Source organism: Octopus sinensis, linkage group LG28 (assembly GCF_006345805.1).
Source record: "Octopus sinensis linkage group LG28, ASM634580v1, whole genome shotgun sequence".
Classification (NCBI taxonomy): domain Eukaryota; kingdom Metazoa; phylum Mollusca; class Cephalopoda; order Octopoda; family Octopodidae; genus Octopus; species Octopus sinensis.
Genome location: NC_043024.1, coordinates 9,480,193 through 9,507,692, shown reverse-complemented (window position 1 = coordinate 9,507,692; position 27,500 = coordinate 9,480,193). Strand labels below are relative to the sequence as shown.

The following is a 27,500-nucleotide window of genomic DNA, read 5'->3' as shown; positions in this document are numbered from 1 at the left end:
TGTACACATATGTGTGTGAGTGTGTGTTTATTTATCTCATGTGGAGGCGCAATGGCCCAGTGGTTAGGACAGCGGACTCGTGGTCGGAGGATCGCGGTTTCGATTCCCAGACCGGGCGTTGTGTGTGTTTATTGAGCGAAAACACCTAAAGCTCCACGAGGCTCCGGCAGGGGATGGTGGTGATCCCTGCTGTACTCTTTCACCACAAGTTTCTCTCACTCTTACTTCCTGTTTCTGTTGTACCTGTATTTCAAGGGGCCGGCCTTGTCACTCTCTGTGTCACGCTGAATATTCCCGAGAACTACGTTATGGGTACACGTGTCTGTGGAGTGCTCAGCCACTTACACGTTAATTTCACGAGCAGGCTGTTCCGTTGATTCGGATCAACCGGAACCCTCTTCGTCATAACCGACGGAGTGCTTCCATTTATCTCATCATCATCATTTAGCGTCTGTTGTCCATGCTGGCATGGGTTGGGCATTTTGATGAGGGCTGGTAAGCTGAGGGGCCGCACTAAATCCTTGTCCGATCTGGCATGGTTTCTACGGCTGGATGCCCTTCCTAATGCCAACCACCCCGAGAGTGTAACGGGTACCAACCAATGGGATTGAACCCAGAACAATGTTGTTGGGAAGCATATATCTTACCACATGACCATGGCCTGCTCCTATTACTCTGGGTGGGGTTTGTGAAGTTTCAACTTTGATTAGTATGTGTGTGTGTGTGTTTTCACACAAACACACATACATGCATGCACACATACACACACGCACACACATACACGCGCACACACACATACACGCGCACACATACACAAACACACGCACACATTACACACACACACATACACGCACACACACATACACACACGCACACATACATGTACGCACACACACATGTACGCACACACACATACATGCACACACACATACACGCACACACACACACATACACACACACAAACACACACATACACACACATGCACACACATACGTGCACACATACACGCATGCACACACACACACATGTGTGTGTGTCTATGTCAAGAAACTTCTACACTGGTTTTCAGTATTCAACCTTCACAAGAACGCTGTGTGTGTGTGTGTATGTATGTGTGTGTGTGTGTGTTTGTGTGTGTGTACCTACGTGTGTTACTCTGGTCTGACCTTCCTTACAATTCCTTCTTTCTCTCTCTCTCTCTCTTTCTCATCCCCCTCTCTCTCTCTTTCTCTGTCTATTTAACTAATAAAAGACTGTTCTCTTTTCTGTTATATTTAGCTTTTATCCACCCTCCCCTATCACCCCCCCACCACCACCACCATCTCACCAACTACTATCATTGTTTATTCTCTAAACCCATGTCCACCCGCCCTGGCTATCTGTGTCCCCTCCCCCCAGCTATCTGTCTTCCCCCACCCCGGCTATCCGGCTCCTCCTCCCCCCCGGCTATCTGTCTCCTCCTCCCCCCCTGGCTATCCGTCTCCTCCTCCCCCCCTGGCTATCTGTCTCCTCCTCCCCCCCTGGCTATCTGTCTCTCTCCCCCCCCCGGCTATCTGTCTCCTCCTCCTCCTCCCCTCCCTGGCTATCTGTCTCCTCCTCCCCCCCTGGCTATCTGTCTCCTCCTCCCCCCCTGGCTATCTGTCTCCTCCGCCCTCCCTGGCTATCTGTCTCCTCCTCCCCCCCGGCTATCTGTCTCCTCCTCCCCTCCCTGGCTATCTGTCTCCTCCTCCTCCCCGACTATCTGTCTCCTCCCCACTGGCTATCCGTCTCCTCCTCTCCCCCTGGCTATCTGTCTCCCCCCCCCGGCTATCCGTCTCCCCCCCCCAGCTATCTGTCTCCTACTCCCCCCCACCTTGATCATCTGTTATCTTGTCATGTAATTTTGTTACATATTCACATGAAGAAATAAAATGAAGGCACACAATAACACACACACACACACACACACACACACACACTAAAAAGTCATTTCCATGCAAATTAATGGTGTGTTAATACATGCTTTGTTTCTGGGTTATATTTAGTACAACAGAGTATATGTAATAATAAATCTCAGAGCGAGTTATAAACAATAGCTGCAACACATCGTGACGTATATTTGCCATTTAAATATGGCTAACCCCTAAGGGTGGATGCTACTGTAGTTTGTAGCCCCAGGAGGACACCTACTCCAGCTGGTTATAGACACACTTTCTGTGCCCTATCAGTATTTGCAAAGGGAAGCCATCCTTCCCATCTTCAACCTATGATACACACGGACTCGAGTTTCTAGGTATTGACCCGTCATTGGCGTGTGACAATCACAGTTGTCGATGAGAAGTAGGTTCCCTTCGCAAATACTTAAACCTTCTTTCCAGTATCGATAGACACTGATATGGAAAAAGTGTAAACAAGCAATAATAAATCTCAGAGCGAGTTATAAACAGTAGCTGCAACACATTGTGACGTATATTTGCCATTTAAATATGGCTAACCCCTAAGGGTGGATGCTACTGTAGTTTGTAGCCCCAGGAGGACACCTCCTCCAGCTGCCTATAGACACACTTTCTGTGCCCTATCAGTATTTGCAAAGGGAAGCCATCCTTCCCGTCTTCAACTTATGATACACACGGACTCGAGTTTCTGGGTATTGACGGGTCTATAGCCAGCTGGAGGAGGTATCCTCCTGGGGCTACAAACTACAGTATCATCCACCCTTAGGTGTTAGCCATATTTAAATGGCAAATATACGTCAGAATATATGTAGATTTTTACCTAACACTATATATATATATGTGTGTGTGTGTGTGTGGAGGCGTGTGGCTTAGTGGTTAGGGTGTCAGCATCATGATCGTTAGATTGAGGTTTCGATTCCTGGGCCAGGTGATGCATTGTGTTCTTGAGCAAAACACTTCATTTCACGTTGTTCCAGTCCACTCAGTTGGCAAAAATGAGAAACGCTGCAATGGACTGGCGTCCCGTCCAGCTGGGGAATACATACGCCATAGAAACTGGGAAACCGGGCCCATGAGCCTGGCTAGGCTTTAAAAGGGCGCAAAATATATATAATATATATATATATATATATATATATATATGTATAAAATTAGAAAAAAAAACACCTTTTATCAATTCAAAATGAACAATTAAATTACACCATCTACTGTAGATATAATAGAAATATTAATATACCAATTATATACGTTTTTATTATTTTTTTTGCAATTTACTTAATCATTGGTATTTTGTTATTTTAATTTTAATATTTCTATTATATGTAATTTTCTGGATGGTGTAATTTAATTGTTCATTTTGAATTGATAAAAGGTGTTTTTTTTCTAATTTTATATATATATATATATATTATATTGTGTGAAATTTGATTTAGTTTTTCTAAATTGAATTTTTTTCCCTGTAAGTTTGGATTTATATTCCCTCAAATAATAATAATTATATATATATATTTCAAAATGTGACCTCGTGTGTACCGTTGGCGTTTTTTTTTTCCTCTGTCTTCCCTTCTCCTATGTTTCCGACGAAGAGCTCCGCTCGAAATGTTAAATCCTCCTTCTTTCCTTCTTTCCTGAGAGTCCAATAATACTATATTTGTTCCACGTCCTCGCGTTGTGTTTTTTTTGTGCTTTCTTGTTTGGATTAACTTATACATATATATATATATATATCATCATCTACATACATTATTCAACCCTTTAGCATTCAAGATTACTCTGTCAAATAGAAGGCTTGTTTTGAATTAATCATATATATTATAGTTGCAGAACTGGCTGTGTGGTAAGCAGCTTGCTTACCAACCACATGGTTCCAGGTTCAGTCCCACTGCGTGACACCTTGGGCAATTGCCTTCTTGGAGGCCAGCTTGTTGCTCTGGCAACAATCTCACTCATATGGTACTCTTAGTGCTCCACTAGCATGGATGCCAGTCATCGAATTTGATTTCGATTTCACTTGCTTCAACAAGTCTTCAAAAAAAAAAATTTGGTCTTTTTGGCTACACATACCAAAACACCATGTGTCTCAAAAGGGTTAATAATTGGTTGTTATTGATGTGAAGAATGTTTAACATTTGTTACTACTGTACAAAATGGTTAACGAACTGTTGTTATTATTCTGTAGAAAGGTGTCAGAAGTAAAATTGATATCCTGAAATATTTTAATTGCTAATTAAAGGTGTGTTTCAATTTTTGGTCAGGTGTTTTTAACTGCTGTGGGATATTTTCTGTTTAAAACAAACCTTGTTTCCATTAAATGGTTCTTGATTCCAGTGTAAAAGATACATAGGCAGAGGAAGTGAGGAGACAGGAATTTAAAAGTCTTGTGTTAACTAATCAAAACAGTCTTAAATTTGTAACCTAAAGAATTCTGAAGAATTTGAAAATATCGACTATCCCAAAAATATTATAGCAAACAGATGCTTCCAACACCTTCTGCAAGGTGGGAATCAGCATACCATAGCTGATGACTTATAGATATATTATACTGAGGTTGTTCTACCTGCAGACATTCCAAGACGGTGAGGTTTCCGTTAGTAAAGTATATCTTTTTGCAGTTTATCTCTTTGATGGAACTGTTGTCTTTGGTCAAGAAAAAACCAACACTGGATACCAGATATCAGGATTGCTGTTAGATGATGACCACCCTCTACTAGTCAGGAAAAGCAGTTAACAAGAGTCCCACATTTAGATATATATAGAGGACTAAGGGTCCAGAAGGGTGATGACATTTTTGGGGAAACTTTGGGTGTTGATGTGGACAAGTTGTCTGATATCTTCCCAGGTTGAGGATTAACTGCTATAATAACTTGTCACTAAATACCTAAGTGACAATCTGGAAAAGAATTTTCAGACAAATCAACCAGCTAATTCTGTAAGTAAATAATAATGAAATTATTGTATACAGTGCTCAGGTGCACCACAACTTGTCAGAAAGTGCGTATAAAGCATATGCAGTAATGTACAAATGTCTGGGAAGGGAACAGTGTATGAGTCAGATACATGCTTGCGTGTGTATGGAGGGGAGAAAATCAGGTGTAGTGTTGGTGAATCTCAGGAAGCCTGGAAGTTTTGAAGGATGCAGTGCTCCAACAACTAACAACTGATGCCGGCAGTTTGTTCCATACTTCAGCAACTCTCAGCGTGAAAAAATGTTTCCAACAGTCATGGGAGCTGAGCTGTTTTCTGACTTTGTAAATATGTCCACGGGTGTTTGACAGGTGGAGTTTGAAAAGGTGCTCAGAGTTATTGTTTGTAATTATTGTTAATAATTTTATGGGTGTCTGCCAAGTCAGCTGCCAGACGTCAGAGTTTCAATGTGTCCATGCCCAGAGAAGTAAGGCGTTCAGAATATGGCAAATGCCTGATGGAGGGTATTCTCTTGGTTGAACAGTTTAAATATGCAAGACTTTTCATAAGTTTGTAATGTGACCTTGTCTTTGTTAGAAACCCGCTCCTTTTTTACAGAAAGGATTCAAGTTATTAAAACCAGAAGAGAACACACGTGTGTGTGCGTGTGTGTGTGTGTAAACTTGATCTAAAGTAAACATTATCCTTTACTAGCAGTATCGCCTGGTATTGCTCAGGTTTGTTTCAACCCTTTAGAATTGGAATTTTTGAAAAGTAAAAATTTTGCATTATTTAGCTTGTTATTCTCTTTAAGTGAACATTTTTCTGGTCGAAATATACCGAAAAATGGCAACACAGCAGTCAAAAGAAATCGTTAAAAAATAGGGATTTTCATAGAAAAAAAAAGCACCTTTTTGATGTAAATAATTTTTGGTGTTAACATGGTCCAATTTGAATTTTATCTTCTACGGAAGAAAGAGCAAGCCTTCTTCTATCATACTCTCGATTTTGGTGAACTTGTGCCGCAGGGTCTCGGAGGAGATAGTATTAGTTGAAGGCTACCAAACCTGCCATACACAGACAACTTCAGCTTTATATTTCGTTTTTGGATTTGGTTTGCAAGATCCTTTATATGAGTTCGTGTGTTGAAGCATATTCTGTTGTGTCTGGGGAGAGTCATTTTCTTTTTGTGCCTTATTATTTTAACACACTCACCGGCAAAATTTCCACTTATTTCTTATTTTTATTTTCCTAAAATTTTCGTTGCGTCTTTGCAACCTTTTCAATAGTTTTGACTCACAGCTTTATATATATAGAGATTAATAAACTCTATTCTGTACCAATAAACCCTAATCTCTTCCATTTTTTTTTCCAGATTTTTGGTCGGCGCCCCCCAAGCCAATGATTCTAACTATAAGGTGGAGCAGCCTGGTCAGATACAGAAATGCCGTTTTTCACTGGATGAAAACTGTGAACAGTTAAACATGAGCCTAAGTATGAAATATCTTTCTTTTACACTATTTACATTATTTACATTTGACGGATATTTGTTCTCATCTTGTTTGTTGCCCACGGGCATATGGCATAGTGGTTAAGTGCGTGGGCTACTAACCCCAAGATTCCGAGTTCGATTCCAGGCAGTAACCTGAATACTACTACTACTACTAATAATAATAATCATCATTGTTTAGTGTCCGCTTTCCATGCTAGCATGGGTTGGACGGTTCAACTGGGGTCTGTGAAGCCAGAAGGCTGCACCAGGCCCAGTCTGATCTGGCAATGTTTCTACGGCTGGATGCCCTAATAATAATAATAATAATATAATAATAATAATAATATCAAAAAATACATTGGGAATGAGAACCCAGGTTTGAATTTACCCCCAAGACACCTGATGAAAACACTCGGTGAGAAACAGAAGAAAATTTGCAGAAAGAAGGAAATAATAATAATAATAATGGCAGAATTTCAAAAGATAGTGCTCATGGGAACTGCTCATATCCTACGCAAAATACTTTCTATGTAATCTCAAGTTTTAAAACAAACATCATTTTCATATTTTTTTTTTTAGACATTCACTAGTACAACACTAAAAAAAAACCCCAAATATATGGCACACTAGGCATAAAACAACATGAACTTCGAACCTGTTGTCTCTTGAGGTCTCTGGGTGAGACTTGGAGCCAGCTTCTGCAAATGTAAAGCAAAAGTCAAACATAGAATAATAATAATAATATCAAAACATACATTAGGAATGAGAACCCAGGTTCGAAATTACCCCAAGACACCTGATGAAAACACTCGGCGAGAAACAGAAGTTCGTCATTACTTTCTGCGGGAGCCACGTGGAGCTTAGGTGCTTTGCTCATAAACACACACATCGCCTGGTCTGAGATTTGAACCTGCGATCTCTCGACTCTGAGTCCACTGCTCTAACCACTAGGCCATGTGCCTAATGTTACGGGTACACATGTCTGTGGAGTGCTCAGCCACTTGGACGTTAATTTCACAAACAGGCTGTTCCGTTGATCGGATCAATTGAAACCCTCGTCGTGGTAACCGATGGAGTGCTACGAAGGATTTATAGCTCTTCATTTACCGATTTAAACATTTACGTGTATTCATAAAGTCTTTAGAATCACAGAAAAGTAGAACTTTCCAAAACTGACAGAACCCGCAGGAGTGGCTGTGTGGTAAGTAGTTTGCTTACCAATCACATGGTTCCAGGTTCAGTCCCACTGCGTGGCACCTTGGGCAAGTGGCTTCTACTATAGCCTCAGGCCGACCAAAGCCTTGTGAGTGGATTTGGAGACGGAAACTGAAAGAAGCCCGTCGTATATATGTATATATATATGTGTGTGTATGTTTGTGTGTCTGTGTGTGTGTTATTGTCCCCCTGGCATTGCTTGACAACCGATGTTGGTGTGTTTACATCCCCGTAACTTAGCGGTTCAGCAAAAGAGACTGATAAGATAAGTACTAGGCTTACAAAGAATAAGTCCTGGGGGTCGATTTCCTCGACTAAAGGCGGTGCTCCACATGGTTCCGGGTTCAGTCCCACTGCGTGGCACCTTGGGCAAGTGTCTTCTACTATAGTCTCGGGCCGACCAAAGCCTTGTGAGTGGATTTGGTAGACGGAAACTGAAAGAAGCCCGTCGTATATATGTATATATATATATATATATATATGTGTGTGCGTGTATGTCTGTGTCTGTGTTTGTCCCCCTAGCATTGCTTGACAACCGATGCTGGTGTGTTTACGTCCCCGTCACTTAGCGGTTCGGCAAAAGAGACCGATAGAATAAGTACTGGGCTTACAAAAGAATTAAGTCCCGGGGGGTCGAGTTGCTCGACTAAAGGCGGTGCTCCAGCATGGCCGCAGTCAAATGACTGAAACAAGTAAAAGAGCAAAAGAGTAACCCAACACAATGGATGTATTCAGTCTAAAAAAACAAATCCCAAATTGAAATATTCCAGTCAGGCCATATTTTATTTATTTATTTTCTATGCTGTTTATTATTTTATTATTTCTTTGACAATTATCCAAACGAAAATGGTAAAATTAGTGAAACAATAAAGCATTGTATTAAAAGACATGCCAGCGCTATGTTTGGTGTGTAAAATATTCCAGAAGAATCAAGTGGATGAAGAACAATTAAGTAATTATAGACATTCCTGAGAGAGGGAAATAGGTTTTATGGTTGCCGTGTTCCTTATCTCTCTTTTACTTGTTTCAGTCATTTGACTGCGGCCATGCTGGAGCACCGCCTTTAGTCGAGTAAATCGACCCCAGGACTTATTCTTTGTAAGCCTATTACTTATTCTATTGGTTTCTTTTTGCCGAACCGCTAAGTTACGGGGACGTGAACACACCAGCATCGGTTGTCAAGCAATGTTGGGGGGACACACAAACACACACACATATACATATATACGACGGGCTTCTTTCAGTTTCCGTCTACGAAATCTACTCACAAGGCTTTGGTCGGCCCGAGGCTATAGTAGAAGACGCTTGCCCAAGGTGCCATGCAGTGGGACTGAAACCGGAACCATGTGGTTGGTAAGCAAGCTATTACCACAAGCCATTCCTCCGCCTATATATATTTATATATATAATACCCAACATATATATAATATATACGACAGGCTTCCTTCAAGTTTCCGTCTACCAAATCAACTCACAAGGCTTTGGCGGCCGAGGCTATAGTAGAAGACATTGCCCAAGGTGCCACGCAGTGGGACTGAACCTGGAACCATGTGGTTGGTAAGCAGCTACTTACCACACAGACACTCCAAAAGAATTTGAGTGAAAAAAGTATTACACTTAACAGATTAAATATATATAAATGTGTGTGTGTTTGTGTGTCTGTGTTTGTCCCCCTAGCATTGCTTGGCAACCGATGCTGGTGTGTTTATGTCCCCGTCACATAGCGGTTCGGCAAAAGAGACCGATAGAATAAGTACTGGGCTTACAAAAAAGAATAAGTCCCGGCGGGGTCGAGTTGCTCGATTAAAGGCGGTGCTCCAGCATGGCCGCAGTCAAATGACTGAAACAAGTAAAAGAGAGTTAATAATTATAATTTTTTTTTTTATTAATGTTTTGTTTTTTTCCTCTTGTACCTTTCTTTGTCCAGGTACGGAGCCAACGAAAAACCAATGGCTGGGTGTGACTCTTTTATCAGAGAAGAAGAAAACAGAAGCCAGTGTCATTGTATGTTGGTTCCTTCAAATATCTTATCTAAGTCTTCTCTTCATCCTTCATCCTTCTTCTTCTTCTTCTTCCTCCTCCTCCTCTCCTTCTTCTTGCCCCTCCTCCTCTCCTTCTTCATTCTTCTTCATTCTTCTTCATTCTTCTTCCTCCTCCTCTCCTTCTTCTTCTTCCTCCTCCTCCTCTCCTTCTTCTTCTTCCTCCTCCTCCTCTCCTTCTTCTTCCTCCTCTCCTTCTTCCTCCTCCTCTTCTCCTTCATCCTCCTCTTCTTCTTCTTCATTCTTCTTCCTCCTCTCCTTCTTCCTCCTCCTCCTCTCCTTCTTCTTCTTCCTCCTCCCTCTTCTCCTTCCTCCTCCTCTTCTCCTTCCTCCTTCTCTTCTTCTTCCTCCTTCTCCTTCCTCCTCTTCTTCTTCTTCCTCCTCCTCTCCTTCTTCTTCTTCTTCCTCCTTCTCCTTCCTCCTCTTCTTCTTCTTCCTCCTCCTCTTCTTCTTCTCCTCCTCCTCAAATTCAAATCGGACCATGTTAACACCAAAAATTATTTACATCAAAAAGGTATCGTTTTTCTATGAAAATCCCTATTTTTTACGATTTTTTGACTGCTGTGTCGTCATTTTTCGATGTATTTCAACCAGAAAAATGTTCACTTAAAGAGAATAACAAGCTACATAATGCAAAATTTTTACTTTTCAAAAATTCCAATTCTAAAGGGCCGAAACAAACCCGAGCAATGCAGGGCGATATTGCAAGTATAGAATAATGTAACTTATGATGTTAATAAATTTCTATTGTGATAACAGTACCGGTGGCACATAGAACAATTATCTGAACGTGTCATTGCCAGCCCCGCGCTGACTGGCTTCCGTGCTGGTGACACGTAAAAAGCATCATCTGAATGTGGCCATTGCCAGCCTCACCTGGCCTCTGTGCCAGTGGCACATAAAAAAACCATCCAATCGTGGCCGTTTGCCAGGCTCGTCTGGCACCTGTGCCGGTGGCACGTAAAAAGCACCATCCGATCGTGGCTGTTGCCAGCCTCGTCTAGCCTCCGTGCCGGTGGCACATAAAAAGGGTAAATCCGATCATGGCCGTTTGCCAGGCTCGTCTGGCACCTGTGCCAGTGGCACGTAAAAAGCACCATCCAATCGTGGCTGTTGCCAGCCTCGCCTAGTCTCCGTGCCTGTGGCACATAAAAAGCACCATCCGATCGTGGCCGTTTGCCAGCCTCCCCTGGCACCTGTGCCAGTGGCATGTAAAAAGCACCATCCAATCGTGGCCGTTTGCCAGCCTCACCTGGCCTCCATGCTGGTGGCACATAAAAAGCACCATCCAATCGTGGCCATTTGCCAGGCTTGTCTGGCACCTGTGCTGGTGGCACATAAAAAGCACCCACTACACTCATGGAGTGGTTGGCGTTAGGAAGGGCATCCAGCTGTAGAAACATTGCCGGGTCAGACTGGGCCTGGTGCAGCCTTCTGGCTTCCCAGACCCCAGTCAAACCGTCCAACCCATGCCAGCATGGAAAGCAGACGCTAAATGATGATGGTGATGATGTACACCATCTGCTTTCTGTTCTTCATATTAGCTGCTTACCACTTGAAGCTAATTTCCTGCTCTTGGATGACTGGACCATACTTAACTACGGATATATATATATATATATACACACATATATCCTGGGAAAAAAACACTGGATGTAGAATGGAATACTGTCCACATCATGGCTAAGTTTCAGGTGTCTGCACCATTTGACCACTTTTTTACTAAAGATAACAGAATAAGTGGTTCTCTTGGCCAGATAACTGGATGGCTTCCCGTCTTCAAAACCAAACTGTCATTGATGGCACCAATGTGTCTGTTGGAAATAATGGCAAACACTTCAGTCCCTTCCACCGCCACGACCACCTCTACTGTATCAGTCTCTTTGTTTATTGATAGTGATACATAGAGAGGGATTGGTGGAGATTAAACATGCACTGTGAGTGTGTGCATATATATATACATACATATGTGTGTGTGTATATATATATATTCCTATTCCTTCTATGTATTGATTAAGTCTTTCCTTGTTTGTTTTGCAAAATAGTGGTTTTGTCTCTAATAATATTTTATAATATTTTACTATAAAATTGGATTTAATCCTAAATCTGATTTTTTTCCCTGTAAATTTGGATTTATTCCCTATTATTTATTATTATATATATATATATATATATATATACACATATGTATGTATATATATATATATATATATATATATACATATGTATGTATATATATATATATATATACTTATATACACATATGTATGTATATATATATATATATATATATATATATATATATACACTATATATATATATATAGATATATATACACATATGTATGTATATATATATATAGATACACATATGTATGTATATATATATATATACATACACATATGTATGTATATATGTATACGCATATGTATGTATATATATATATATATATATATACACAGATACATATATACATACATACATTCATATGTATGTTTATGTGTATATTTATGTATATAACTATAATATAAACGTGTGTGTGTTTATGTATGTGGATATTACACACACGCACAAACATGTACGTGTATATACATGTGTGCATGTGCAGTAAGTAATTTGGGATGAGCCAGAGAAGGTGAGTCTCCATGTTAAATGATGTTGTTGATATGTTTTCGATGTTTTAAGGAGTGGGGCAAGTTGGCGGTGGTGAGTGACTGTTCATCTGGGATGGGACTACAGGAAGTGCTTCACTTCATGAACAGCAACAACAACAAACAGAAACAATTATAAGGTCGTTGTTGCCATTGTTTAAAGGTAATTAACTGAGAGTCGTTAGAGCATCGGAAAGAATGCCATGTGGTATTTATCCCGGCTTTTTGCTCTGAGAGTTCAAATCTTCTTGTGGTCCTTGGTGGTGTGGGTTCGTAAACAAAGTTCCAGGCCAGGAAGGGATGTTTCACAGAAATTCTAGGCACTGGCAGAGCTGTGTAGTAAGACAGGCTTCTTTCAGTATCCATCTATCAAATCCATTCATGAGGCTTTGATTGGCCCAAGGCTATACTCTCTCTCTCTCTCTCTCTCTTTTACTCTTTTACTTGTTTCACCACCCTCAGTGGAGAGGGTGATGCTGAAAATCCTGGTGGTGGTAGGGGTTTAGTTAACTGACCCTTATCCAGACCTTGGAAAAAAAAAAAACTTTGGTCGTCTTGTTGTAGTTGAGGGCTCTTCGCTGATGCCTGACACCACTGGGAGGTGGCCCTCAAAGTCGCTGGAAATGGAGATCTCCAGGGCCAAATTCTTATTTCACTGGCCCTGGACAGGATGGAAGGTAGATTCGGCCCTCATATCGTTTGAACCCAGAACATTATGGAAAGTGACAACATTTGACAAATGTTATTTATTTATTTACTAGCAGCATAGCCCAGCGTTGCCCGGGTATGTAAGAGCCCCTAGTAGGCAACGACTAATCCCAATCTAGTCCTTACCCTCTAGGGAACAAAGGCGCATGTGTAGGTTGCAATGTCTTCTCTTCACTCGAATACTTCTGTGTATACGATGTTCCTAGCTGTCCCTTTGGGCGATAAAAAGGTTGAGTTGTGTCCCCTAGACAGAAAATGTGTTGCATATAAAAAGCTTAGATTCTTGACCCCATGTCGAATTTATCGACTTTTTTCAGAACTGGGGGAACTTTTCAAAATTTTCGCTGCGTTAGTTTTGAATTATGACATTGGGCTATGTGTGTGTCAAGTTTCATCAGAATTGGTTGAAAGCCGTGGTCAGGGTGAGGGTACAACCTGACAGACACACAGACAGACAAACTGCCGTTTATCTAGAGAGGGATTTATCTTTTCTTTTATCTTTTACTTGTTTCAGTCATTTGACTGCGGCCATGCTGGAGCACCGCCTTTAGTCGAGCAAATCGACCCCGGGACTTATTCTTTGTAAGCCCAGTACTTATTCTATCGGTCTCTTTTGCCGAACCGCTAAGTGACGGGGATTGTCTGTCTATTTGTCCTTCTCTTGACTCATCCCTCCCCCCATAGTGATTATTGATTCACCCCTCAATTATCACTATCAGAAGTCCTTCAAGTGGTCATCTGACCTGTCAAAAGTAGCAGATAAATCTATTCCAAATCATATCCTGTTGTCTTGAGTGAAGGTCACATTGCCTAGCATGGACCTTGGTTGTTTTTATAGAGCAAAAAAGAAGGGATGGTCATGGCTAGAACACTTTTGATTTTAGTTCTGCCAGCTTGATGGACCTTCAGTGTAGTTACTCAATGTGTTAGATATAGGAGCCAAATTCCCTTCAGATCACATCTTAAATGGAAGAACACTTCAGATATCTAAAATCTCTAAGTAGATGGAACAGTCACAACTGGAGTGTCTCTTGACCTGGAGCTAAACAACAACACCATTATTGTCTTTGGTACGACTGTTGTGACAGTTTCGGTAGATTTGTAATCAGGATGTTCCAACAGTGACCACCCAGCCTTTCCGGTGAAGTGGAGAGGATGTACGAAAACATTATTCAATGTCAGAAGAGTTTTGCTGCTGTTTCTTGTAGGTCAAGTTGCTTCATTAAGCCTCCTACATTGGCTTATTGGCTCGTTAGTCTAATTGCAGATGTTACTTGTGACTAATTCTATCTATCAGTGATTATGAAACCAACTCTGTGTGTGTGTGTGTGTGTGTGTCTGTCTGTCTGTCTTCTGTCTGTGTGTGTGTGTGTGTGTGTCTGTCTGTATGTGTGTGTCTGTCTGTCTGTGTGTGTGTGTCTGTCTGTCTGTGTGTCTGTCTGTCTGTCTGTCTCTGTGTGTGTGTGTGCGTGCGTGTCTGTCTGTACGTGTCTGTCTGTGTGTGTGTGTGTCTGTCTGTCTGTGTGTGGTGGTGTGTGTGTGTCTGTCTGTCTGTGTGGTGTGTGTGTGTGTGTCTGTCTGTCTGTCTGTGTGTCGTGTGTGTGTGTCTGTCTTCTGTCTCTGTGTGTGGTGTGTGTCTGTCTGTGTGTGTGTCTGTCTGTCTCTGTCTGTCTGTGCGTGTCTGTCTGTGTGTGTCGTCTGTCTGTCTGTGTGTGGTGTGTGTCTGTGTGTGTGTCTGTCTGTCTCTGTCTGTCTGTGCGTGTCTGTCTGTCTGTCTGTGTGGTGTGTGTGTCTGTCTGTCTGTGTGTGTGTGTGTGTCTGTCTGTCTGTCTGTCTGTGTGTGTGTGTCTGTCTGGGTGTGTGTGTCTGTCTGTCTGTGTGTGTGTGTTGTCTGTCTGTCTGTGTGTGGTGTGTGTGTGTGTCTGTCTGTGTGTGGTGTGTGTCTGTCTGTCTGTTGTGTGTGTGGTGTGTGTGTGTTTGTCTGTCTGTGTGTGTGGTGTGTCTGTCTGTCTGTCTGTGTGTGTGTGTCTGTCTGTCTTCTCTCTGCGTATGTGTGTGTGTGTGTGTGTGTCTGTCTCTGTGTGTGCGTGTGTGTGTGTGTATAGGTATGTGTGTGCATGGGTGTATGTGTGTACATCTGTTACTGAGTCGGCGGGGGTGGGGCGATAAAAGAATGTTTCTCTGTGTTTGTGTATCTACGTTCGTTCGTTGTTGTAATACCTCAGTTAATTAGCCTTGACAAGCCTCATTTGATCATTAAAGTTACAAGCTTCACGGAACCAGGCTGGCATTCTAGGGAATGGTTGCTTGGCAACCATCTATCCTCCCCCCTCCCTCCCTTTCTTTCCCCTCCCTCCCACTACTACCACCAACCACCACTGAAACGTTTCCACTTCTTCTCTACATAAAACTCTGAAGTAAACCAACTGAATCCCCAAGTGGAGGCACATGGCCTAGTGGTTAGAGCAGCAGACTTGCGGTCGAAGGATCGCGGGTTCGAATCTCAGACCGGACGATGTGTGTGTGTTTATGAGCGAAACGCCTAAGCTCCACGTGGCTCCGGCAGAAGGTCATGGCGAAACGTCTGCTGACTCTTTTGCTACAACTTTCTCTCACTCTTTCCTCCTGCATCTTGTAGCTCACCTGCGACAGACCAGCGTCCTGTCCAGGTGGGGAACCTATACGCCAAGGAAACCGGGAAACCGGCCCTAATGAGCCAGACATGGATTGAGAAGGAACGAACAACAAACAAACTGAATCCCCAAGAAGTTGGTATTGTTATATTGTCAGTGAAGAATTTATGTAAAATAAGTGAAAATGGTTGGAATAAATTTTTTTGGAGACAAAGAGAGATGGTTGGAACTCTTAGGAATAATTGTAGCTTGTTTACCAACCACATGGTTCCGGGTTCAGTCCCACTGCGTGGCACCTTGAGCAAGTGTCTTCTACTATAGCTTCGGGCCGACCAAAGCTTTGTGAGTGGATTTGGCAGACGGAAACTGAAAGAAGCCCGTTGTATATATGTATGTATATATATATGCGTGTGTGTGTGTTTGTGTGTCTGTGTTTGTCCCCCTAGCATTGCTTGACAACCGATGCTGGTGTGTTTATGTCCCTGTTACTTAGTGGTTTGGCAAAAAAGAACCGATAGAACAAGTACTGGGCTTACAAAAGAATAAGTCCCGAGGTCGAGTTGCTCGATTAAAGGCGGTGCTCCAGCATGGCCGCAGTCAAATGACTGAAACAAGTAAAAGAATAAGTGTATGTATATGTGTATATCGTCATCGTCATAGTTTACTGTCATCCTTCCATATTGGCATGGATTGGATAGTTTGGCATGAGCTGGTCAGGCGGAAGACTCCACCAGACTTCTGTGCCTGCTTTGGCATGGTTTTTGTGGCCACTTGCCTCCCTCCACACACACACACACACACACACACACAGACAGATATCTAAAATCTCTAAGTAGATGGGAGAGTCACAACTGGAGTGTCTCTTGACCTGGAGTTAAACAACAACACCATTATTGTCTTTGGTATGACTGTTGTTACTGTTTCAGTAGTTTTGTAATCAGGATGTTCCAACAATGACCACCCAGCCTTTCCGGTGAAGTGTAGAGGATGTCAGAAGGCATTATTCACACACAGACAGACAGTTCAAATTTTCAGAAGACAAAGACAGGTGAAAGAACAAGCAGGTGTATTAGTTTGATGCTCGGGAAGAACGGAAAAGTCTTTGACCTTTCAAGCCTATGCCCTTCGACAGAAAAGATTGAGGGAGAAAGTGCTAATAAAGAATTATCCAAAATTCTAACTACGTCCCTTTTCTCAATATATAAAATCTACATTAAGAGTATACGTGGCTGTGTGGTAAGTAGCTTGCTTACGAACTACATGGTTCTGGGTTCAGTCCCACTGTGTGACATCTTGGGCAAGTGTCTTCTGCTATAGCCCCGGGCCGACCAATGCCTTGTGAGTGGATTTGGTAGACGGAAACTGAAAGAAGCCCGTCGAATATATGTATATATATATATATATATATGTATGTGTGTGTCTGTGTTTGTCCCTCTAGCATTGCTTGACAACCGATGCTGGTGTGTTTACGTCCCCGTCACTTAGCGGTTCGGCAAAAGAGACCGATAGAATAAGTACTGGGCTTACAAAGAATAAGTCCCAGGGTCGATTTGCTCGACTAAAAAAAGGCGGTGCTCCAGCATGGCCGCAGTCAAATGGCTGAAACAAGTAAAAGAAAAAGAAAGAAATGTCTGTGGAGCGCTCAGCCACTTGCATGTTAATTCCATGAGCAGGCTGTTCCATTGATCAGATCATCTGGAACACATTGCCATAACTGATGGAGCCCCAGGCTAAGTAGTAGTAATAGTAGTATTGGTAGTAGTAGTAGTAGTAGTAGCTGTAGTAAGGGGTGGGGTTGTAAAATGTAGCAAACGAACCTCTGTGATTGGCAACCACTGATAATGAGTGCAGGCTAGTAATTAATAGGATTAAAGAAGTTTCATGTAGAAAACTGATAAGTTTATCTTGGCTTATTACAGCTGCTTTGTACACAAAAGTTCCTTCAATGGCCTCTAATAACAGTCCATCCAATTGGTTAGAAATAACAGCCAAATCTCCCTTGAATCACCCTACTTATATATATATATATATATATATACATATATATATATATATATATATAAGTTCAGCAAAAATTTAGATTCAAATGAATATGGTACTTAATTTAGATGCACCAGAATTTTGTATGGTATTCATATAAATCCATGGGGTGATTATAATCAAAATAAGCAACAAGAATGACTCCGGTAATTTGGTACGATCGTTTCATACTACATCATTTTATTAAATGTTGTAAGTATTACAACAGATTTAAGATGTTGAGTACTCATCAGCCAATTATAGAGGTTGTCCATTAATACAAAAATTTTCATATCAAGTGGCAACATTATAGAGAAGGTAGATATATAGACAAAGATGTGGATATATATATATATGAACCAAAGAGGGAGACCTCTACATGATACCTAGACCTGGTAAAATTATATGTGTGTGTGTGTGTTTGTATATCTGTGTTTGTCCCCCCCCCCAATATCACTTGACAACCGATGCTAGTGTGTTTACATACCCGTCACTTAGCGGTTCGGCTAAAAGAGACTGATAGAATAAGAACTAGGCTTACAAAGAATAAGTCCTGGGGTCGATGTGCTCGACTAGAGGCGGTGCTCCAACATGGCCACAGTCAAATGACTGAAACAAGTAAAAGAGTAAAACTGTTAGTCTTAAAAAAGGAAGGTTGATTTTTCTGGCTAATATCCTTCAAGGCCGTACCTTAGCATGGCTATAGTCTAATAACTGAAACAAGTAAAAGTTATAAGATAAAGCAGGTAAAGAAAAAAACTTCATCATCATTTAACGTCCGCTTTCCATGCTAGCATGGGTTGGCTGGTTCAACTGGGGTCTGGGAAGCCAGAAGGCTTTTTACATGTCACTGGCATGGGGTCCAGGCAAGGCTGGCAAACGGCCACGATCGGATGGTGCTTTTTACGTGTCACTGGCACGGGGGCCAGGCAAGGCTGGCAAACGGCCATGATCGGGTGGTGCTTTTTACATGCCACCGGCACAGGTGCCAGACGGGACTGGCAAATGGCCACGGTTGGATGATGCTTTTTTACATGCCACCGGCACAGGTGCCAGACAGGGCTGGCAGCGGCCACAATCAGATGGTGCGTTTTATGTGCCACCGGCACACGTGCCAGACGGGGCTGGCAACGGCCACAATTGGATGGTGCGTTTTACGTGCCACCAGCAAGGGGGCCAGGCGTGGCTGACAAATGGCCACGATCGGATGGTGCTTTTTACGTGCCACTAGCATGGGGGCCAGGCCAGGCTGGCAAATGGCCACGATCGGATGGTGCTTTTTACGTGCCACTAGCACGGGGGCCAGGCCAGGCTGGCAAACGGCCACGATCGGATGGTGCTTTTTACGTGCCACCGGCATGAGGCCAGTCGAGACGGCGCTGGCAACGGCCACATTCGGATGGTTCTCTTACGTGCCACCGGCACTGGTATCACAGCTGTAATTTCCATTGACGTTGATTGATTTCGATTTTGATTTTGATTTTGGATTTTTGGATTCTTTGATGAAATATTTTTCTAATTTGTCGTTGAAGGTGTGTGCCCATCGGTTTCATGTAGGCACCTATTTTTCCGGAGTTTGTCACATCCTGGAAAATGACTTGACTGGACCCCAGAAATTCCTAACCAATGTCCGTGGAGACCATACAGAATACGGATCCTCGCAGACTGGAACCAGTGCCGTGTTTGTGCCAAGCGGGAAAAATGTGAGTATTTATTTCATCGACTGCTTTCTCTTCCAATCTGATGTTTCCATTTAATTTGTTGCTTCATCTTTGTGTTATGACACGGGTGTATACATCAGGTGTAAGAATAGTATTAGTTAGTTAGTTAGTTAGTTAATTTGGCTCAAAAGCAAATAGCAAGGCCATGTAGGGGGACATGGAGTTAAGTACAGGGTGGTGTTCATGTAAAGAGTTCAGGCCACTTGAGGTCCAGGGAGGCTTTGAACAAAGCGGTCGTCGGCATCTTCACCATCTTGTCTGGCAGCTTGTTCCACGGATCCGCAACCCGGACGGAGAAAGCTCCTCTCCTTCGATTGAGATGAAATCGTCGCAGGTAGAGCTTTTCGGAATGACCCCGCAGCTGACGCTCCGGAGCAGGAGTGAAGAACAGCTCTTTCGAGAGGTTACACTTTCCGCTTATGATGTTGTGAGGCCATGTAGGAGGACAGGGAGTTATCTATGGGGAATGTGGTCATGCAAAGAGTTCAGGCCACTTGAGGTCCAGGGAGGCTTTGAACAAAGCGGTCGTCGGCATCTTCACCATCTCGTCTGGCAGCTTGTTCCACGGATCCGCAACCCGGACGGAGAAAGCTCCTCTCCTTCGATTGAGATGAAATCGTCGCAGGTAGAACTTTTCGGAATGACCCCGCAGCCGACGCTCCGGAGCAGGAGTGAAGAACAGCTCTTTCGAGAGGTTATACTTTCCGCTTATGATGTTGTGAGGCCATGTAGGGGGACATGGAGTTAAGTACAGGGTGGTGTTCATGTAAAGAGTTCAGGCCACTTGAGGTCCAGGGAGGCTTTGAACAAAGCGGTCGTCGGCATCTTCACCATCTCGTCTGGCAGCTTGTTCCACGGATCCGCAACCCGGACGGAGAAAGCTCCTCTCCTTCGATTGAGATGAAATCGTCGCAGGTAGAGCTTTTCGGAATGACCCCGCAGCCGACACTCCGGAGCAGGAGTGAAGAACAGCTCTTTCGAGAGGTTACACTTTCCGCTTATGATGTTGTGAGGCCATGTAGGGGGACAGGGAGTTATCTATGGGGAATGTGGTCATACAAAGAGTTCAGGCCATTTCTGGTCAAGAGAGACTTTGAACCGAGCGGTCGTCGGCATCTTCACCATCTCGTCTTGCAGCTTGTTCCACGGATCCGCAACCCGGACGGAGAAAGCTCCTCTCCTTCGATTGAGATGAAATCGTCGCAGGTAGAGCTTTTCGGAATGACCCCGCAGCCGACGCTCCGGAGCAGGAGTGAAGAACAGCTCTTTCGAGAGGTTACACTTCCCGCTTATGATGTTGTGGGCGAGAATGAGATCACCACGGCCGCGGCGTTTTTCAAGAGAATAAAGGTCGAGCGTCCTCAGCCTTTCTTCGTAGGACAAATTTTTGAGACCATTACCCAAATAGCGCAAAGTTTTGTCATTGAATAGGTAACGATCTCAAAGTGACGAAAATATTTTGTACTACTTCAAACATAGTTGTGATATAAAACAAACACAGTAATCAATATGGACAATCAATGCTGTCACCTGTACCACTGTCAACTACTGACAGTTCACACAGTTCTTTATATGTATGTCTGTATGAGAAAGTAAGGAGGGATGTCAGGAAGGGCATCGCTGTTACGGCTTTTGTGTGTTTCTTAAATGGCTTATAAACACCTTCCACGCTGCAATTGCTTTCGTTTCAGCACACGATCTCAGATCAAATCACTTGCTATGCAAGTACATCTCCGTAATATATATATATATAAAACAGCACGGATTTTTGTCAGTGAACAGGTCGCGGTCTCAAAGCAATGAAAATATTTTGACAAATTAAATTTAAATGTTGAAGTGAATCTAACGGTTTTGTGTGTTCTTTAAATGGCTTATAAACACCTTCTATGCTGCATTTGCTTTCGTTTCAGCACACGATCTCAGATCAAATTACTTGCTATGCAAGTACATCTCCGTAATATATATATATATGAGGCAAATCGTTGCTAAACCCTTAACTACTTAGTATTACTTAAACCTTCCTTGAATGGGGCTTTTACATGCCCAACTCTACTTGGTGAAATTAATGATTATTTCTAAATTAATTAATTTCACCCTTTATTATTGATATATATATATATATATATATATATATATATATATATATAATATTATATATATATATACATATAATATATATATATTATATATATATGTGTGCAGCACGAATTTTGTCAGTGAACAGGTCGCCGTCTCAAAAGCGACGAAAATATTTTGACAAATTAAATTTAAATGCTGAAGTGAATCTAACGGTTTATGTGTGTTTCTTAAATGGCTTATAAACACCTTCCACGCTGCAATTATTTGGATATGGTTATCTAGAATAACCTATCACGGAATTAATATGTTCTCACAGAATGCACTCCGTACTACTCCAAAAATAGTTATGATATAAAACTAACAGAGTAATCAATTTGGACGATCAATGCTGTCAACTACTGACAGTTCACACAGTTCTTTATATGTATGTCTGTATGAGAAAGTAAGAAGGGATGTCAGGAAGGGCATCGCTGTTACACTTCCAGATGGGGAGGGTCTTCCTATGATGCTGACATGCACTGTCTGTGCAAGACCCTGCCTCAGTAAAGCTGAACTCAAGAGTCTTCTTCGTAGTCATACAGCAAGACAGATGAGTGACAACCTGGCCACTGGTGGTGGTGTAACACACCATACTAATCATATCTGTCGGGCATGTGGAAGAGAGTGTAATTCGGCAGGAGGACTTAAACGACATGCAAAGGTACATGAAGCCTAGTTACAACTACAGCCGGCTATTACCGGTAAAGGTTTTAGCTGCCAATTTTGTACAAGACATTGTAGGTCTTTAGCTGGGCTAAAAAGTCACATTCGATCACAGTACCAGTAACAGTTAACTTCGTGCAATGGCCATACTCAATAACAAGGGAGCAGCCATAATGTATGTATGTATGATATTTCAGGTCACTTTTGAGTGCTACTAGTATCATGTAACCCAGTATGACCTGTTGCATGGTCGAGTCGTCGGCAACTAAACCGGCAACCCCACCAAGCTTGCTTGGTGAGGAGGCTGTTTATTGGACACCATGCGGGATGAAAAGCAAAACCCGTCAAAGGGTGGAGGAACTCTTGAGAGTGAACGGCCATCCAATAAATGTCTTAAGGCTGTATCATGCGCGGGGACATAGAAATAATTGGACTGAATACCCAATCGCGCAGTTAAAACATTGGGAGTGAAGGACTCCTAGCTTTTGTTAGGGCATCCTTCTAGGAGAAGGTAACTCAGGTAACTGGGATAACTCCGACATAAAACCTGCGGCTCAGTGGTTACCGATGATGTTGACTTGTTCTTCTTTTCGGATTATGGCTGCTGCTGCTTAGTGAGTGGGATTGACTCAGTGCACAGCCTTTCCTCACTTTAAAATAAAATCTTCTTGCACAGGCATTGCACGATAACAACATTGATTAAGCTGTGTGCAATGGCCATACTCGATAACGAGGGGGCAGCCACCATGTATGTATGTATGTATGTATGTATGCATGCATGTATGCATGAATGTATGTATGTATGCATGAATGTATGTATGTATGCATGAATGTATGTATGTATGTATGCATGTATGTATGTATGCATGTATGTATGTATGTATGTATTATGTATGTATGTATGTATGGATGGATGGATGTATGCATGCATGTATGTATGTATGTATGCATGAATGTATGTATGTATTATGTATGTATGTATGTATGTGTGTGTATATGTGTGTATATGTGTGTGCGTGTATGTGTGTGTATATGTGTGTGTATATGTGTGTATGTATGTATGTATGTATGTGTGTGTGTATGTATGTGTGTGTATGTGTGTGTATGTGTGTATATATATGTATGTATGTATGTATGTATGTGCTCATGTTGTATGTGAGTGTGTGTGTTCATTGTGCTGTATATAGCTATCTGTTTTGTGTGTGTATGTATATGTGTGGGTGTGTGTGTGTGGGTGGGTGTGTGTGTTCACATTGTCATTCAAAGGTGCAGCTAACAATATTATTAATATATTCCAAATATGTCATTCCAGCTGAAGAATGATGATGGAAGGAAGGTGGGCTACTGGGAAATGGTGGAGGGGTTGGTGTGTGTGTGATGTGTATTCCGGTTCTGTGCAGGTGGTGTGTGGGAGTGTATATATATAGGCGTAGGAGTGGCTGTGTGGTAAGTAGCTTGCTTACCAACCACATGGTTCCGGGTTCAGTCCCACTGCATAACACCTTGGGCAAGTGTCTTCTACTATAGCCTCGGGCTGACCAAAGCCTTGTGAGTGGATTTGGTAGACGGAAACTAAAAGAAGCCCATCGTATATATGCATATGTGTGTGTGTGTCTGTGTTTGTCCCCCCAACATCGCTTGACAACTGTAACTTAGCAGTTCGACAAAAGAGACCTATAGAATAAGTACTAGGCTTCCAAAGAATAAGTCCTGGTGTCGATCTGCTCGACTGGAGGCGGTGCTCCAGCATGGCCGCAGTCAAAAGACTGAAACAAGTAAAAGAGTATATATATATATAAAATATAAATTAGAGATAAAACACAAACAGTGATAGAAGTAAGGTTTATGTCTATCACTGTTTGAGTTGCATAATAGTGGTTTTATCTCTAATTTATATTTTATATACTGTGAAATTTGATTTAATACTAAATTGAATTTTTCCCTGTAAGTTTGGAGTTATACTCCCTAATATTATTATTATTGTGTGTATATATAAATATATATACGAGCAAAACGCACCCCGTCCAATGGATGGTGCTGAGTTGTCAAACATTTAAGCCAAATTTTCTCAAAACAACTTGTCTGACCGTCCCATAAGCCTCTCCTTTGAGAAGCATGTACAAATGCACGTTCCCACGGCTTTATCGATCACATTCTCACCTGGAATCGATTTTTGTGATGGGATACATGCACACACACACACACACACGCACACTCTTACGTGTATTTGGTTCTCTATTTCATGTATTTTACTCTTATTTTATTTTGTTATTTTTAAGGTTCAAACATTTGGTGTCGGGGCTCCTGGTGTCCTTAATTGGCGAGGTAATGTATAATAAAAAAAAAAAAATTTTTTAAACTCATTGAAAGGGTTGGAAATAGCAATGAAAGAATTTAGACAAAAACAAAACAAGCAATTTCCCATTTAATCATGTTAAACAAACAATCAATTAGTTAGTTGGTTATTTAACCATTTGACTAATAATAAACAGTGGAACTGAACCAGTGCATGTGTTAATAATATTGACATAATGACCCTCCCTAGAAATTTACTTCAACACACAAATTAACGTAAAGAATCTTGCAAACCTTATTACAATGTAATACACAATGCCTAATATATAACATAACTTGGCTGATGTATAACTTTAATGTATATGTATGTGTGTATGTATATATATATATATATATATATATATTATATATATATATATATATATACACACACACATGATGGGCTTCTTTCAGTTTCTGTCTACCAAATCCGCTCACAAGGCTTTGATCAGCCTGAGATTATAGTAGAAGACACTTGCCCAAGGTGTCACACAGTGTGATTGAACCTGGAACCATGTGGTTGTTGAGCAAGCTACGTACCACACGGCCACTCTTGTGCTTACATACATACATATATATATATATATATATATATATATATATATATATATATTATATATATATATATATATATATAGGGAGAATTCACAAAAAAACAAAAGACAAAGACAGGTGGTGTTGACAACAAACAGGTGTATTAGTATAATGCTCAGGAAGTGAAAAAGTCTTTAATGTTTCGAGCCTATGCTCTTGCACAGAAGATATATATATATATATATATATATATATATATATATATATATTGTATAAAGGGCATTATTACACATAAATGCCTCACACTAGGAGGGACAAAGTCATTACTACCAAAATTATACTAATCATACCCAAATGCAGTTTTTCAAAGCAAGACATTTAAAAATATGAATTTAGTTCTGTATCACCGTGATTTCACATTCAACTTTACGTCTAATGATCGTCAGCAGAACTGATACGTAAGGTTGGTAGTTTATTTATGATGTATTCAGAATCAGTTCTGCTGACGATCATTAGACGTAAAGTTGAATGTGAAATCACGGTGATACAGAACTAAATTCATATTTTTAAATGTCTTGCTTGAAAAACTGCATTTGGGTATGATTAGTATAATTTTGGTAGTAATGACTTTGTCCCTCCTAGTGTGAGGCATTTATGTGTAATAATGCCCTTTATACAATATAGATATAATTAATTTGTTCAAAAGAAAAAAATTATTTTCGAATTCTTTTCTTTTATGAGGTTTTCACGCTAGCTACCCGATAATTTCTTGTTAAGATCCTTATTAAGAGATTATCCTTAATTGTTAAACTTATATATTATATATATATATTAATATATATATATATATATATATATATATATATATATTACAGGCTTCTTTGCCACTCTGGCAACGATCACGTTTGGATGGGTGCTCTTAGCACCCTACTGGCACGGGGCACAAGTGCCAGTAAGGCAACGCTAGTAACAATCACACTTGAATGGTGTCTCCTACATGCGACCGGCACGGATGCCAGTTAGCCGCTCTGACAATGATAACGCTCAAATGGTGCTCTTATCACCCTACTAGCAATGGGGCACAAGTGCCAGTAAGGCGACGCTGGTAACTTTCACAATCGAATGGTGCCCTTTATGTGCCACTGGTACGCAAGCCGGTTAGCCGCTCTGGCAACGATCATACTTAGATGGTGCTCTTAGCATCCTACTAGCACGGGGCACAAGTGCCAGTAAGACGATGCTGGCAATGATCACACTCGACTGGTGCCCTTTATGTGCCACTGGCATGGAAGCCGGTCACACTTGTATGGTGCTCTGCACCCCGCTTGCACGGATGCCAGTCATCGAAATTGATTGCGAATATTTATTAATTCTGGATGGATGGATGGATTGTGCATGAGGGGACAGCCTCTTTTGAGAAATCTTGATTTTCACATGAGAAAGTAAGGAGGGATGTCAGGAAGGGCATCACTGTTACACTTCCAGATGGGAAGGGTCTTCCTTTGATGCTGACATGCAATGTCTGTGCAAGACCCTGCCTCAGTAAAGCTGGACTCAAGAGTCATTCCAGGTACCATTTATTAATCTTTATATTTCCCAGTCACATCTGTAAATTTTTTTTATATTTTCAGGTACCATTTATTCCAAAGTTATTGCTTTCATTGGAGGAGATACAACGACCAAAGAATCCAAGCTTGGAGACGAAATCAAAGCCAATTCCTTCGTTGGTAATTATCTGCATTATTACTTCATCATCATCATTTTAATGTCCATTTTTCTATCTTTGCTTGGGTTAGACAAAATTTGTTGAGTCAGATTTTATATGACTGGATGCTTTTCCTGTCACAAATCCTCACTTAGTGAGGATTTGTGACATGTTGCATTAATTCTTGGCTGGACATGTTAATATATATATTATAATGATAATAATAACATTAAGGAGTATAAGTGGTCCTAATGTTTTAAGTTTCAAATTTAATTAATGAAGTTTCTTCTATAAGAAAAATCATGATTTTATTTCTTTAAGAAATATTGTTTAATTCTATTTGCTTATTTATTTAACTATTACTGTTATTATTGTTAACCTGAAGAGTGACTATAATTTTAAATTGGATTGTTTTACGATTAAATTTAAATTTAATTGTAATTTGAATTTAAATTATAGCCATGAAACATACGTAGTTTTGTTTTTTTTACTTATTATATATTGTTTATTCATTTTTGTACTTTTTGTGATCTAGTTCTATGATTTGAAAATATATTTTATTTTTTATTTATGATTTGGTTTATGTGTATCACTGTTTGAATTGCATAATAGTGGTTTTTCTCTAATTTATATTATATATATTTGCATATTCTGTATAATTCACTAGTTATCGTTATAGATATTTAAGATCTATTCTCCCTTACAGGGCTGATAGAAATTGGCTGCCGATTCTTCGCGCCCTTCTCTCCCCCTCTTTTTACATTGTCTGTCTGGACTCCTATGCATACTTAAGCTAGTAACCTGCCTCATTCTTGATTCCGAATTCCTT

General features: G+C 41.1%; 1 protein-coding gene across 1 annotated transcript in view; it reads left to right on the top strand.

The window, feature by feature from the left end:
• Nucleotides 1-27,500, top strand: part of LOC115225657 (integrin alpha-PS1) — a 104,765-nt gene that overhangs the window by 37,964 nt on the left and 39,301 nt on the right. The window contains exons 5-9 of the mRNA XM_036514512.1: nt 6,215-6,333; nt 9,474-9,550; nt 19,129-19,299; nt 24,378-24,423; nt 26,598-26,693. Of these exons, the coding sequence (XP_036370405.1) occupies nt 6,215-6,333; nt 9,474-9,550; nt 19,129-19,299; nt 24,378-24,423; nt 26,598-26,693 (509 nt within the window). The remainder of the gene's footprint in view (nt 1-6,214; nt 6,334-9,473; nt 9,551-19,128; nt 19,300-24,377; nt 24,424-26,597; nt 26,694-27,500) is intronic.